General features: G+C 38.8%; 1 protein-coding gene across 2 annotated transcripts in view; it reads left to right on the forward strand.

Annotated features, from left to right (window-relative positions):
• The window catches only part of Cat (Catalase), a 90,917-nt gene that overhangs the window by 31,869 nt on the left and 42,943 nt on the right, over positions 1-16,105 (forward strand). The window contains exon 2 of one of the 2 annotated variants that reach the window (XM_067786730.1): positions 6,761-6,811. The exons of the other annotated variant lie outside the window; for it this stretch is intronic. Within the exon in view, the coding sequence (XP_067642831.1) occupies positions 6,761-6,811 (51 nt within the window). The remainder of the gene's footprint in view (positions 1-6,760; positions 6,812-16,105) is intronic. 2 annotated transcript variants of the gene reach the window in all.

The following is a 16,105-nucleotide window of genomic DNA, read 5'->3' on the forward strand; positions in this document are numbered from 1 at the left end:
AAAGAAACGCTCATGACTACATACAAAGCAATTAGCGAGCCGATTACGTGCTACGCGTCACCCATATGGTCGCCAAGCCTAAAAATTACCCAGTGGAAGAAGCTACATGCCTGCCAAAATACTGCTCTCAGAATCGCCACGGGATGTCTTCTTATGTCCCCAGAACACCATCTGCATAATGAGGCGAGAATACTCCCCATCAGGGAGAGAAATGAGATGCTGACCAAACAGTTGCTGTTGAATACCCAGAAACCTGAGCATCCCAACAGACATCTGATTGATGAGCCAGCATCGCCTAGGGGCTTAAGGAGTCATCTCCGTAAGCATTTTGAGGAAATACGGCACCTGAGAACCCAGCGGTATGAAGCGAAAAAACACAAGCAGGTCCTTGATGAACTCCACAAACAGGCGTCGGACCTTTATGCCGGGAATTGCCCTGTGAATCCAGTACTCAAAGAAAAGTATCCAAAACTCGCGGAAGAGCAACGCATACTCCCCAGGGAAACGCGTGTCACTCTTGCTCAACTTCTTTCTGGATACTGTAACAGGTTAAACTCTTACCTATCCAGAATCAACCCCGACATACAAAATGTATGCCCCGCTTGCAATGTGTCCCCACATGACACCAACCATCTCTTTAATTGTAATGTGGAACCAACGCCTCTAAACCCTTTTCCTTATGGTCCACCCCTGTTGAAACAGCAAGTTTGCTTGGACTCCCATTAAAGGATATTGATGATAATTTGTGATAGGTCGCGGCTGTTAGGTGGGGCGAAGCACTGCTTCAACAACAACAACAACAACAGCAGTAAATTTGAATGGATGCGCCAAAAGTAAAGTAAACTGTCCTCAACATAAACTGCAGTTGAAACATTCATTGCAAAACCGCAAATAAAAAAAAGATGTGTTATTCGTATATAGTACGTACGTACATCAGTTATTTAGTTCAACTTTTATGCCTTTTGCGGAACTTAAATGGGTTTCGGTTTCGATGAGAAGTTTTGCGGTCACACTTGGAAGTGCTAAATAAGTAAAAGAGTAAAATCTGCTCTCTTGATTTGTCCTTGAGGGTCCGAAGTAAAAACGTATCTCTTTTAATATATGTTAATAACAAACTTAATCAGAAGATCCCCCAAAAAGTCTTGACATTTGAATTCATGATGTATTACTAAAGTTATGTCAGGGGATAGACTAGCCCAGCGCAAGTCGGCCTAGAACGAGAATATGCTGATTCGCGGTGAGCCGGACTCATATATTTTAAATTACAATCCATAACTGTACCATTCCTCCCATCTTAGTGGTCTTATTTTTATGGCAAAACAGCAACAGTGAGTAAAAATTTTTTATATATTTAGAATACCATTGTTTTAGCAAAGTATCTTCATAAAGAATGTATGTATAATATCACAATTTTGGTGTTCTTGTAGGAATGAGAAAAACATTCTTCGAAACTGTTCAGTAGCACTGAAAGGGGAAGATCCTTGGTTGAATATGACGTGAATGCAAATAGTATGTTTTAATAAAGACCTGTTTCAATTTTTTTCGGAACAAATTAAACATACAAAAAATATGGAGGTATTAGTTTAGCACGGTACTTAAGGAAGCTAACGCCAACGATACCCAAATGATGAATCTCTGTAATTAAATCCAATAAAGGTCTATCGATATTCACCTTATAGTTTATCCGAAAAAAGTACTAAAAGTGGCATAATTTACTCATGATAAATGCAAATATCAACACATTGCGGGGACAACATTGGTAAAAAAATGTTCAAATAGCCGAATGACAGAACAAAGAAGAATTTAGAGCAATTGACGGCTTACTCCACCTATTTATTCCACCATGGTAGCAGCATAACTGTGACAAGAAAAGTCTAAATATAGTTGTTGTTGTTGTTGTTGTTGTAGCGATTAGGTTACTCCCCGAAGGCTTTGGGGAGTGTTATCGATGTGATGGTCCTTTGTCGGATACAGATCCGATACGCTCCGGTAACAGCACCATTAAGGTGCTGGCCCGACCATCTCGGGGACGATTTATATGGCCACATTAAACCTTCAGGCCATCCCTCCCTCCCCACCCCCAAGTTCCCTGAGGAGCTTGGGGTCGCCAGAGCCTCGTCTGTTAGTGAAACGGGATTCGCCGCTCGAAGGTGAGGTTGACAATTGGGTTGGAGAAGCTATATATTGCGCTACACAACCCCTTGAATCCCTAAATAGTAGAGGTTGCTGTTGTTGATATTTCACCTTTTATTGTTAAATAATAAAAAAAAACTGTGAAAGAATGGTAAATTTTAGTTCTATTCTGCCATGAGAAATCCATAAACTATAAGAAGGTAAAGCTATTATCTGTTCTCGGCTGCGATAATAGTTTTTTGGTTATTAACAAAAAATTTAGAATCGCTGTAAAACTTTGTGGCAAGGCGAATTCATACAGGATGATGGCAAAGCGAATTCCACCAATTCGCCGTGTAGTAGAACGTTAGGTTAGGTTAAACTGGCCGGTCAATAAAGACCTCACATGGACTGAATGTATCCAAAGTGTTACCAGAATTTGTTTGACGACCAAACGGAAGAACCCCATTCAGGTACCAAGACTTATGTTATAGAATAACTCCGTCCTCTGGGCAAATACTAGAAGGTTTCTAAGATCTAGCTTAGTTGCTACCTCGAGATCTGGCAACTCTGCCGCCTCTAATAACTGGGGCCTTGACCTGGTGAGCGCAAGACACGAACACAGAACGTGCTCAACCGTTTTTTATGGAAACGCATCTTTAGTGGAGCCGAAAGGAAGGCAGTCGGCATGATCTCGTGGTGCTATGTGGCTAGTCATGTCGGCTGGGCGGGGTTCTTGCCAACCTTGCTGTCCTGCGCCATAAACAGAAAAAACCCTATCATGCCTTTCAAAAACTGACAAAAGCGCAGAGCAGACTCAAAACGCTTATAATTCAAAATAAAACGACATCCGGTCGAACCGGATGTCACGGACAGACCGTTAGACATTCAAAATTCAAAATTAAAAAAAAAAATCAAAACGCAAAAAAAAATAATTAACTGAACCGGAAATGACCGGTTACTATTACTGAAAATCAAATACAAAAAAAGCTGAAAATTAGAACGAAAGTAAAAAGGCCGAATATACAAGGGGAGCACCGCGGGTGTTGTTGCAATGCCCGGTGCTTATTCCCACTCTCAAAACCATGACCACCGACGCACTATGGCGCCTTTTGAGTTTTTCTTTGCATTCATACTGCACCTGAAAGCTAATTATTTAGGCTTTGTATAATTTAAAATAATTCGTCAAAGTTGAAAAATTGTAGAAAAATACAAAACAAAAAAAAATTTTTTTTAAATCTGAAGGACAAACTTTGAAATTTTTTTTATGATGTATTTGAACATGAAATCAGATAAACTTATGGTTTGTATGAAGGAATGTGGCTCTACCCACTTGTGGTTAAAAGTTTTGTCTTAGTAGCAAGGTTACCAATCTCCACCAAACTTGTTGCACGCATTACTTCTTTTAAGATGTTATACTCTTATAAAAGTGAAATGTGTACGCTAGGGGATAAGTATATAAGCATTGCTTGAAAATACATTGTATAAATTTACTTATATATTTTTGAAAAATTCGAAAACCAAATATTTTATTAATACTTAACGAAGAAAAATTATTAAAAGTTGTTCAATATTATTGTATTTGAGCCAAAGATGAACAACTAATAAATTTTTGAGCACTGCTTATGATAAACAGTTTTATCTTAATAACCGCTTTACCAATTTTATCGATTTCCGTAAAAATGTATGACTCTTCTGATAGCCAAAGCCTAAGCTTTAAAATAAATATACATAAAGGGTGCTTCAAAACTCATCTTAAAATTTGATAAATTTTAAAAAGATGTAAAAACGAAAATTATATGATTATAATTACTAAATGGAATAAATGTATTATTTATAATAAATAATAAACTTGTATTTATTGATTTCTTTTCTTTTTCTAAGTACTAAATAATTTTTTTGTTGTGATAGAAAAAGGTGGATCATTTATTTAATCTTCGTCACTTGAAAATATATCTAACAAGGAAACCATTTCTGAGCTATAGGTGTCTGTAAGATCCTTTTGTGATCTTACATGCCTTATGGATGATATGACTGGATCAGAAGAGATGTCCAACATGTTGAAAAGATCCTCGTTTTGTCTAACTCGTGAGATTTTGCAAGCGTTAGTACTTCTATATCTTTTGTAGTCCTTGTTTTTAGATTCTTGAGCTTCTTCAGACAATTATCCTAATAGTAAACACTGGTATTCTATGAAATCTTTTCCATGGGCCAAAATTTTAAGTACCGTTGGTGTGAGCTTTTTCTCAGGATACTTTTGAAGCAGAAGCTCTGCAGTTTTCGATGCATATTCTCCAAATTTAAGTCCATTAACTTTTTCATGGCAATGTAAATATTTAAAATTACTCCCAATCGTTTGACAATATCGACTCCAGTAATGCGAGCAGTCTCTTCATCATGTTCAAAAAATCTTCTTGATTTAGTTCGTCAATAATTGAATCATCAAGATTTTCAAAGTCTTTTGACTCTTCTTACAGATTGGACATTTCAATGTAGATGATGGGTTTGTTAGTAAGTTTAAAACTTTTCCATCGACCATTGTTACAAGAAAATCATGCTTTATGGTAAAAACATCCCCGTCTTCGATTTCAATTATTGTTGCATCCAATTTTGCGATTTAATTTTTTATATCACTCTCTGTAGCTCTTACGAGTTCCGAAGACTCCTTCTCATATTTAAATAATATCGGCCGGCACAATTTAACTGATGACGGCCGGGATTTTTCCAATATTCTGAAGCTTAATCTTTTAAACGGAGGGGAACAATAGAAGCCATAAACATATTACCATTTGTAATTATTCCATCGTCTACATTTATTCTTTGTTTATATGCGCTTTGTCCTGATGATCTATCACAGCCCCATTTATTTATTAATGTTAGGCTTTTTGGCAGTTATTTCAACTTTTCTTCAGAAAAACTTTTCAAGAGTCGCATAGACGTATGGTCCATTAAGTTTTGGAGCTCAACTTCAGCTGATGCTGCGGTTATTTTGGCTCTTGGAGGAACTGCTTCTTTCTTGGCTTGAGTGATTTGTTTGTATCCAGGGAAAAGATCGGAATTATGTTGCAATAATGACTCACGCAATATATTATATTTATCCTTCGATAACCCGAGATCTATAAAGAGCGCCAAAGACTCTTCAGGAGTGTATCTCCTAGGTAGCGCATTTGAGGGTGTGGGAATGCTGTTTTTGATCCTTCTCAGTCGCACTGGACTTGCTAACGCAACTGCTCCTATGATAAGAGACTTGGTGTTTTCTTCGTCCTTTTTATATTTAATAGCCAATGCTTCTGAAAGATGAGTCATGGCGATAGTTCTAGTATAATCTGACAGCTTCCTTTTCCTTGTGTAGGTCGAACATTCTTCTATGGGTTTTGTTGGTCTTCCTCTAGTTCGATTAGTTGATGTGCTAGGCATTTCTTCGTCCAAAAAACTTTTACCAGCTAGTCAGCTTTCATGCTTACTTATAAACCTTGAAGTAGAACGACCGACTGCTTGCCATTTTCTTTGTATTGGAATGTAGAGGAAGCGAATTTTTTCTTTCAAGTCTTCGTCTTCTTTCTTGCATGCTTCATTTGGTAATTCTGTTATAATAGCCTCAACAAACTCCACTTTTGTCTTTGAAGCTTTGAACACCTCAAATAGTTTGGAGTTTTCTAGAGACATATTAAAATTTGCCATCGAGTATATCTTACTAAAAAAATATGTGAGCTATATTTATGTTTATTTAAATAAACAGAATACTTTATTCTATAGACTCCAAAAAACGAGATTTTGGGCGTTGTATTAAACATTGCTTTATATACTCAAATTATGGAAATGAGTTCCAGGTATATTATGCAGCTTGTAACCGAAAAATTTGGTTTTATTAACAAATTCCAACAACAAAAGAGACCGTACTAAATTTGCCTCCTTCTTACCTATACCTGCTCAGGCGCGTATTTATACCCAAGGTTGATCCACTTTATTTGATGTAAAAAGTGAAATCGCAGCTAGACGCAAGTAGACCTTATTAATTTAGGTAACTGAATATTTAGCAAATACCTACTGCAAATTTCACGGAGGCCTTTTTGTCCTTTTTTTTATTTTCAATCAAAGTTCGAAAAAGGTCCTAAAAATAGGCTTTTCGAAAAACAGGTAGATCTGATTACTTTTATAAAAAAAAACAAATTTTATGTTTTGCTTCAACCTAGAATTAAATATCTTTTCGTTATAATACAAGAAACCAGTAGCAGGCCGTTTTATTTAGAGACAAAACAATTTTTAATACAACAAAAAGAACAAAAACCACAAATTTTTTTAAGTGTTTTAATCAACTTTGAGCGGCTCTACCTCCTAAAATCTTTCTGTTTAATAAGAGTTATATATTTGTAATCCCTGGAAAATTCTCTATTAAATACATGTATTAGGTTTATCGTACGCTGTATGAAATTTTTGAATTTTGCCAGGCTTTTCGGGCAGAGGCGCCATAGTGCGACGCACCTACGGTTTATTTTATTCTACTTTATTTTATTTTAGTCTATTTTACTAGGTAAATTTAATTAAATTTTTACTTTTATTCAATTTTAATGTTACTTAGTTTAACATTACTTTCATTTGTACATATTTTCCCTTTTGATTTCCCTATTAAAAAAAAAATCCTTTTCAGTTATTCAATACGACTTATGGGCTTTCATCAGTTCAGTTAACGTTATTACAGGTATTAAATCGAAGATATATTATAATGATAACATGATCTCACCTTCGAATGTCAATTATTTTAAATGAATATGCTTAGTTATACGTGAATACAGACAAATGTATTCTAACAAATCTTTCACGTTTTAATACACGAACTTTCTTCAAGATATAGGGCGGCCGGTTGTTGTTGTTACCGATGTAAGGCCTCTTTACTAAAGAGTCCGGTTGCTGTTGTTACCGATGTAAGGTCGCTTTACTAGGGCGGCCGGTTGTTGTTGTTACCGATGTAAGGCCGCTTTACTAGGGCTGCCGCTTGTTGTTGTTACCGATGTAAGGCCGCTTTACTAGGGCTGCCGGTTGTTGTTTTTGCCGATGTAAGGCCGCTTCACTAGGGCAGCCGGTTGTTGTTGTTGCCGATGTAAGGCCTCTTTACTAGGGCGGCCTGTTGTTGTTGTTACCGGTGTAAGGCCGCTTTTCTACGGCGGCCGGTTGTTGTTGTTACCGATGTAAGGCCGCTTTACTAGGGCGGCCGTTTGTTGTTGTTACCGATGTAAGGCCGCTTCACTAGGGCGGCCGGTTGTTGTTGCCGATGTAAGGCCGCTTCACTGGGGCGGTTGGTTGTTGTTGTTACCGATGTAGGGCCGCTTCACTAGGGCGGCCGGTTGTTAGCGCGCGGTGTTGCTCTGCTGATGACGTTAACGCACGGTTGTTGCGCGGTTGGTGGTGGTTGCGCTATAGATAATAGTTGCGCACGTGTTGGCGTGTTGGTGGTGTTAGCGGCGCCTTAATATTCTCCGTGCAGCAGCACAGCTGTGTGATAATTCATTTAATATGTGCATTCATTTAATTGTATAATGTGTATTTGCTTTAGGCGGAAGATTTGTTACTGAGCGAGCTGGAGGGCCTTTTTACCCATGGCAAAAATACTGTAAGGTAAATCCGCTAAAGGGGGGGGGGGGGGGGGGAAGAAATGACGATATGAAGAAAGAACTTTAAAATTCTCTGCTCTCACATATTTTTGCTTGTTTTCAAAGGCAATATATATCCAAGCGTTAAAACATGACCTACGAAACCCCGCAAAGGTTAGAAAAAAGGTGAAACGGAACAAAGCGGTTACCATTTTGAACAGTATCACAACTTTGGCTCCACACACCACATCAAAGATGAAAATTGATAAAAACAAGTTTGGGATACGATTTTAAACCAATTGATATTGACAACCCATACTCCAATGAAATATAACAACAAGCCTCGGATAAATACACTCTCTATTGATGACGACCATGGCAAACGTTTGAAGGACAATGAATTGAGGGCATGCACCTGGAGCGTCCGCTCCCTGAATGGGATTGGTGCAGATGCCCGGCTGGTTGATGTCCTCGTCAAAGCAAAATCTGACATCACCGCCATCCAAGAAATGCTTTGGACGAAGCAAGGAAGAAAAAAGATCAAAAATTGTGACATCTATTGGAGTGGCCATACGAATAAGCGCAGTTTCGGCGTCGGATTCGTGGTGGGAGAGAGACTTTGTCGCCAAGTGCTGGCGTTCACGCCTGTGAACGAGCGTCTCGCCGCTATCCGAATAAAAGCAAAATTTTTTAATATATCATTCATCTGCGCCCATGCGTCGACAGAGGAGAAAGACGATGAGGTGAAAGACACTTTTTATGAACAATTAGAACGCACATACGAACGCTGCCCCCGTCATGATATAAAAGTCGTGCTTGGCGACTTTAACGCCAGGGTGGACAAAGAAGGTGTTTTTGGTCCCACAGTCGGAAAGTTCAGCCTACACAATGAAACTTCTCCTAACGGACTGAGGCTGATTGAATTTGCCGGTGCTCGAAACATGGTCATATCCAGCACGAGGTTCATGCATAAAAAGATACATCAAGCTACATGGCTGTCTCCTGATCGAAATACTCGCAATCAGATCGATCACGTTGTGATAGACGGACGGCATGCCTCCAGTGTTTTAGATGTGCGCACGATCCGAGGACCTAACATCGACTCGGACCATTATCTCGTTGCACCCGCCTCAACGCGGCTAAAACCAAGGAACAAAAAACACAAGGAAAGCTAGACGTCGAAAAGCTTCAATCACAACAGACTGCCAATGATTTCGCAACTCGACTCTCACACCTGCTCTCTGAGAGCACAACTCATCCTGAAGGAATACAGGAGCAGTGGGAGCATATCTCCAAAGCACTTCGTACTGCCGCCGAGGAAAAAATTGGTTACCGGCGGCCACGAAAAAACAACTGGTACGATGAAGAATGCCACGTTGCAACCGAAAGAAAAGACGCTTCCTACAGGGCTACGTTAAAATCGAGCGCGACAAGAGGAGTGTGTGAACGCTATCGTGAGTTGAAAAGGGAAGCGAGACGCCTTTTCAGGAAGAAAAAAGCATAAGCATAAAGGCGTGAGTGCGAGGAGCTTGAGCTGCTAGCCACCAGGAATAACGCCCGAAAATTCTACCAAAAAATACGGCGACAGACGGAAGGTTTTAAGACCGGGGCAAACTCCTGTAGGAATGAAAACGGTGACCTTGTAACTGATGTCCAGAGAGTGCTTAGATTATGGAGGGAATACTTCTCTGCTCTCCTAAATGGAGGCAGCAATTCACCGCGCAGAGATGATGAACCCGATCCCGCAATCGATGATGATCGAATATATGTCCCCCCGCCCGATTATGACGAAGTTAGAATAGCAATAACCAGATTGAAAAACAAGAAGGCCGTGGGCGCTGATGGATTGCCTGCGGAGCTATTCAAGTACGGCGGCGAGGAGTTGGTAAGGCGCATGCAGCAGCTTCTTAGAAAAATATGGGCGGACGAGTGCATGCCCGACGGTTAGAATCTAAGTGTTCTTTGCCCAGTCCGCAAGAAGGGGGATACTGCAAAATGCACCAACTATCGTGGAATCAACCTTCTTAATATCGCATATAAGGTCCTTTCAAGTGTATTGTGCGAAAGATTGAAGCCCACCGTGAACCGGCTGATTGGACCTTATCAGTGCGGCTTCAGACCTGGTAAATCTACCATCACCTCTTCGTCGACTTTAAAGCCGCCTTCGACAGCACGAAAAGGAGCTGCCTATAGCCGCTATGTCTGAATTTGGTTTCCCCGCAAAACTTATACGGCTGTGCAAAATGACGTTGAGCAACACCATCAGCTCAGTCAGAATTGGGAAGGACCTCTCCGAGCCGTTCGAAACTAAACGAGGTTTCAGACAGGGTGACCCCTATCGTGCGATTTCTTTAATTTGATGCTGGAGAAAATTATACTAGCTGCAGAACTTAACCGCACTGGAACAATATACTATAAAAGCGTGCAATTACTGGCAAATGCTGATGACATTGATATCATCGGCCTAAACACCCGCGCTGTTAGTTCTGCTTACTCCAAACTGGAAAAAGAAGCGGTAAAGATGGGTTTAATGGTGAATGAGGACAAAACGAAGTACCTGCTATCATCCAGCAAAGAGTCAGCGCATACGCGCCTTGGCAACCACGCTACTGTTGGCAGCCATAATTTCGAAATAGTACAAGACTTCGTTTATTTGGGAACCAGCATCAACATCAGCACTGAAATCCAGCGAAAAATCAATCTTGCCAATAAATGCTACTTTGGACTAGGTAGGCAATTGAAAAGTAAAGTCCTCTCTCGGCGAACGAAAATCATACTCTACAAGTCACTTATCGTACCCGTCCTGCTATATGGGGCAGAAGCATGGACCATGACAACAGCAGATGAAGCGGTTTTGGGAGTGTTCGAGAGAAAAGTTCTTCGAAAGATTTATGGACCTCTACGCGTTGGCGATGGCGAGTACCGAAGAAGATTTAATGATGAGCTGTACGAGCTATACGCAGACATCAACATAGTCCAGCGAATTAAAACGCAGCGGCTGCGCTGGCTAGGCCATGTTATGCTAATGAAAGATGATGCTCCGGCCAAGAAAGTGTTTCTGTCGGAACCCGCCTATGGAAGCAGAGGTAGAGGACGGCCCCCACTCCGTTGGAAGGACCAGGTGGAAAACGATTTAAACTCCCTTGGTGTGACCAATTGGCGCCGGTTGGCGGACCGAAGGAGCGACTGGGGCTCCTTGTTGGACGGCCATAACCGTTTAGACGGTTAAGCACCAATTAAGTAAGCAAGTAAGTAAGATATTGACAATATACAAAAAAAAAAATATAATCAGGGAAACATGGATTTGCAAAACGATTGCCAAAATTAATTTGCACTCAAATCACCCACTTGATAGCGGGCTACGCATTTCCTGCAGATCCCAGAGAATTTATCAGAACCGTAAATTTCACTGAGTGAAATTTTTTTTTTCGGAATTTACGTATAAAATTAGAACCGGAACTTGGTGGAAGCAATGTAACACAGCCTTTGGTACGTAAGTAATCGCACATTGTTTAAGGGTATTCGTTGAAAAAGGGCGTATGGTATCTTTAAAGCAAAGTGCACCAATGGCAGATGGTTTGGATATCGCTATGCGAGACATTGGTAGAGTTTTGGTTCGTCATTCAGAGTTCGATTTTATAACAACCGAACACTTTGGAAGGTATGAATATTAAAGCGAATAAACATATAGTTGAAGAACAAGGAAATAGGAAAAACTAAAAATTAAAAAAAAAATGGGCCTGGCACCGCCCCTTTTATGACTAAGCAATTTTCTATGTTTCGGGATCCATAACTCGAAGAAAAATTAGTTCAGAATAGAACCATATGTATATGTATTATTGCGCAGCCTTGTAACACTATTAAGCATACAAAACAAACAACAACAGCATTTCATGTGTACTGCTGGGTATGTAATGTTCGGCTTCACCCGCACTTAGATTTCCTTACTTGTTGCATAATCGAAATTTTTTCTGGAGAACGTTTTGCCTTTTTGGCCATCGGTAAAAATCAAAATAAATTCACCCTGCCTACATCATGTTACAATCAAATATACGACAAAAAATAATGAAGTAAAAAATTACGCCACCGACTTTCTTGCATCCAAAAATACTGGGTATGTCGTTCGAGCAGGATCTACATTTTGGCCTGCATGCGTCCACAATTGTACCTAAAATCCAGAGCCGTAATAAAATCCTCAAATCTCTTGCCGAGCCTAAGGGTTACTACACTGGTAGAAACTACAGGCCCGTCAAAACACCGCCCTCAGAACTGCTACTAGTTGTATTCTTACGTCCCCAGAACACCATGTACTCATTGAAGCGAGAGTACTCCGCATAAGGGAGTGAAATGAAATGCTGAACAAACAGCTTCTGCTGAAAACCTGGACATCCCAACAGGCAACTGATTGAAAACCAAGTTATACTCTTAAATTAAGTACCTTACATCAATTTCTATTCACAGCTTAATGGAATTTCAAGCAATAACATCGCCTGACATGACTAAAGGAGAGAAATGTCTCCTGGCTAAATTTTAAGTCACACCCATCGTAGGCACAGCAAAAAATTTTGAATTTTTGGGGCAATGGTTAAGCCTTTATTAATTGGGTTGATGTATCAATGAGAAGCCTACAAACATACCTTTTCTTTCTATTAGTAAAAAACTTTGAATCCATAGGTTCCTTAGGTTTATTTTATTTATTCGATTTTGATAGTGCGTGGCTCTATTTCGTGGAACATCACTGTATGTGTAACAAGCCCCGCCATAAAAAAACTTTCGATGCAGCATCGTGCGCTAACGGATGCGTAGATTGCATGTTTTTGCATGGAGAGTGGCAAAACGCGCATCACCTGCGCCATCTGACATAAAAAAGTAGCCAACTTCCAACTTTAGTTGCAAGCAAAGCATAGGAACAAGAATTTGACATGTGTTTTGGCTATGAGTGCCTTCAGAATTTGCAATTGTAATTGTTTTTCCCACTCGCTGATACTTTTCTAACATTTTTCAAAATTAAAAACTACATTTTAAAAATGAAATATGTTAGTATGTTTCTAGTATAATGGGAATGTTTATAACAGTGCTTCGAGAATTTGTTTATGTTAATGGCCAAGCCGAAAGAAGTTTCATCTGCTAAGTCTGAAGTTTTTTATATTTAAAAACGCAACATCTTGCGCTATCGTGACTATGTTGGCATCAAAACTCGTGACCATCAGAAATTCCGTTGATGCGAGGCCATGACTTGTGGCCGAGCCACAATGAACTTTTTCATATAGATGCGTCTAACGCAATCTTATGCATGATGAGTTGATTGCACGTGTTTTTATAGAGAACGGCAGATTGACCGACTAGCGCCATCTGAAATACAAAAGTTCACAATCTTCAATTTGCATCATGCAAAGCATAAGCGTAAGAACTTGACAATTGCTTTGGCTATGAAAGCTTTCACACTTTAAAGTGAAATTATTTTTTCCACTCTTTGGTACTTTTCCTACATACAATTCACAATTTTCACAATTAAAACCTGCATTTTAACAAAAGAATAGGGGACAAAATATGTAATATCGTTACAAACACAAAAACAAAATATGTTAGCAAGTATTTTTTCTTGTATAATGATAATGGTTATAACAGTGCTTTGCAAATTTTTGTAAGTGAATGGGAAAGGCGAAATAAGTTTCAATTGCTAAGTCTGAAGTTCCTTTATATTTACGAACGCAGCATCTTGCGTGATTGTGGCTATGTTACTGTTATGCATAAGATTGCGATGAACGCACCTATGTTCATATGTATAAGAAATAGTCCATTGTGGCTCGACCATTGCAGCACTTCCAGAGATTAATTTTTTCGCAAATGTTTTTCACAAATGTTTTTCAGCAGTAATTTTAAACTTTCGGTTTTGGTTGTAAAACCAGAAGTGTATAGGAGTTGTCCTATTAAATATTTTTTTAACTTTTTGGGTTTCAATGTTATTTGTCTGTAAATAATTAATTATTATATTAGTTTGTCGTTTTCAAGACCGGGGTAGTTATTTTTGTAAAATATTCAATGTAAAGGTTATTTTATAATAAATGAGGAGTTCCAAACCAAAACGCAATAAGTTACTCACAACAAAGTTCTAGATAAATGAGAGGAAGAGCCTAGTCTTTAATCGAGGCACATTTACAAATGATACTTATGATATTATAGCAGTTATGGGAAAGTACACAATCAGCCAAAAAATGACATTTATCGGACAACAAGATTCGAAGTTAAGACAGCTACTGATTTGGAGATCCAGCATTTTGGTGTGAATAAAATGCTATTTATAAAATACAAGGTATGGTGCAATTTTTTCAGCCACCGTTGAAAAAGTTTTTGGATAATTTTTGTCATTTTAGTATTCTAATATAAAGTACATTGCCCGGCTACAGATTTGCTTGTGATAGTCCATTGAGACAATTTTTCAGATTTTTTGGAAATTTCTCGCCCGTAGGCGGAAACGTAAAATTGCATGAAATTATTGCGTTTTGCTATAGACGTAATTCCAGAATGGTTAAATTGTCTGATTTTTATACTCAGTTGAGCAGAGCTCACAGAGTATATTAACTTTGATTGCATAACGGTTGGTTGTACAGGTATAAAGGAATCGAGATAGATATAGACTTCCATATATCAAAATCATCAGTATCGAAAAAAAATTCGATTGAGCCATGTCCGTCCGTTAACACGATAACTTGAGTAAATTTTGAGGTATCTTGATGAAATTTGGTATGTAGGTTCCTGGGCACTCATCTCAGATCGCTATTTAAAATGAACGATATCGGACAATAACCACGCCCACTTTTTCGATATCGAAAATTTCGAAAAATTCGAAAATTTCGAAAAATCGAAAAAGTGCGATAATTCATTACCAAATACGCATTAAGCGATGAAACTTGGTGGGTGAGTTGAGCTTATGACGCAGAATAGAAAACTAGTAAAATTTTGGACAATGGGCGTGGCACCGCCCACTTTTAAATGAAGGTAATTTAGAAGTTTTGCAAGCTGTAATTTGGCAGTCGTTGAAGATATCATGATGAAATTTGGCAACAACGTTACTCTTATTATTTTATGTCTGCTTAGTAAAAATTAGCAAAATCGGAAAAATTTTTTTAAATTCAAATTTTAAAAGAAAAGTTAATATCTTTACAGCATATAAGTAAATTATGCCAACATTCAACTCCAGTAATGATATGGTGCAACAAAATACAAAAATAAAAGAAAATTTCAAAATGGGCGTGGCTCCGCCCTTTTTCATTTAATTCGTCTAGGATGCTTTTAATGCCATAAGTCGAACAAAAATTAACCAATTTTTGTGAAATTTGGTAGAGGCTTAGCTTCTAGGACGATAACTGTTTTCTGTGAAAAAGGGCGAAATCGGTTGAAGCCACGCCCAGTTTTTATACATAGTCGACCGTCTGTCCTTCCGCTCGGCCGTTAACACGATAACTTGAGCAAAAATCGATATATCTTTACTAAACTCAGTTCAGGTACTTATCTGAACTCACTTTGTATTGGTGTAAAAAATGGCCGAAATCCGACTATGACCACGCCCACTTTTTCGATATCGAAAATTACGAAAAATGAAAAAAATGCCATAATTATATACCAAATACGAAAAAAGGGATGAAACATGGTAATTGTATTGGTCTATTGACGCAAAATATAACTTTAGAAAAAAACTTGGTAAAATGGGTGTGACACCTACCATATTAAGTAGAACAAAATGAAAAAGTTTTGCAGGGCGAAATCAAAAGCCCTTGGAATCTTGGAAGGAATACTGTACGTGGTATTACATATATAAATAAATTAGCGGTACCCGACAGATGATATTCTGGATCACCCTGGTCCACATTTTGGTAGATATCTCGAAAACGCCTTCACATATACAACTAAGGGCCACTCCCTTTTAAAACCCTCATTAATACCTTTAATTTGATACCCATATCGTCCAAACACATTCTAGAGTCACCCCTGGTCCACGTTTATGGCGATATCTCGAAAAGGCGTCCACATATAGAACTAAGGCCCACTCCTTTTTAAAATACTCATTAACACCTTCCATTTGATACCCATATCGTACAAAAAAATTCTAGAGTCACCCCTGGCCCACCTTTATGGCGATATTTCGAAAATGCATCCACCTATAGAACTAAGGCCCACGCCCTTTTAAAATACTCATTAACACCTTTCATTTGATACCCATATCTTACAAACAAATTCTAGTGTCACCCCTGGTCCACCTTTATGGCGATATCTCGAAAAGGCGTCCACCTATAGAACTAAGACCCACGCCCTTTTAAAATACTCATTAACGACTTTCATTTGATACCCATATCGTACAAACAAATTCTAGAGTCACCCCCGGTCCACTTTATGGCGATATCTCG

This window comes from Eurosta solidaginis, chromosome 5 (genome assembly GCF_040869045.1).
Source record: "Eurosta solidaginis isolate ZX-2024a chromosome 5, ASM4086904v1, whole genome shotgun sequence".
NCBI lineage: Eukaryota > Metazoa > Arthropoda > Insecta > Diptera > Tephritidae > Eurosta > Eurosta solidaginis.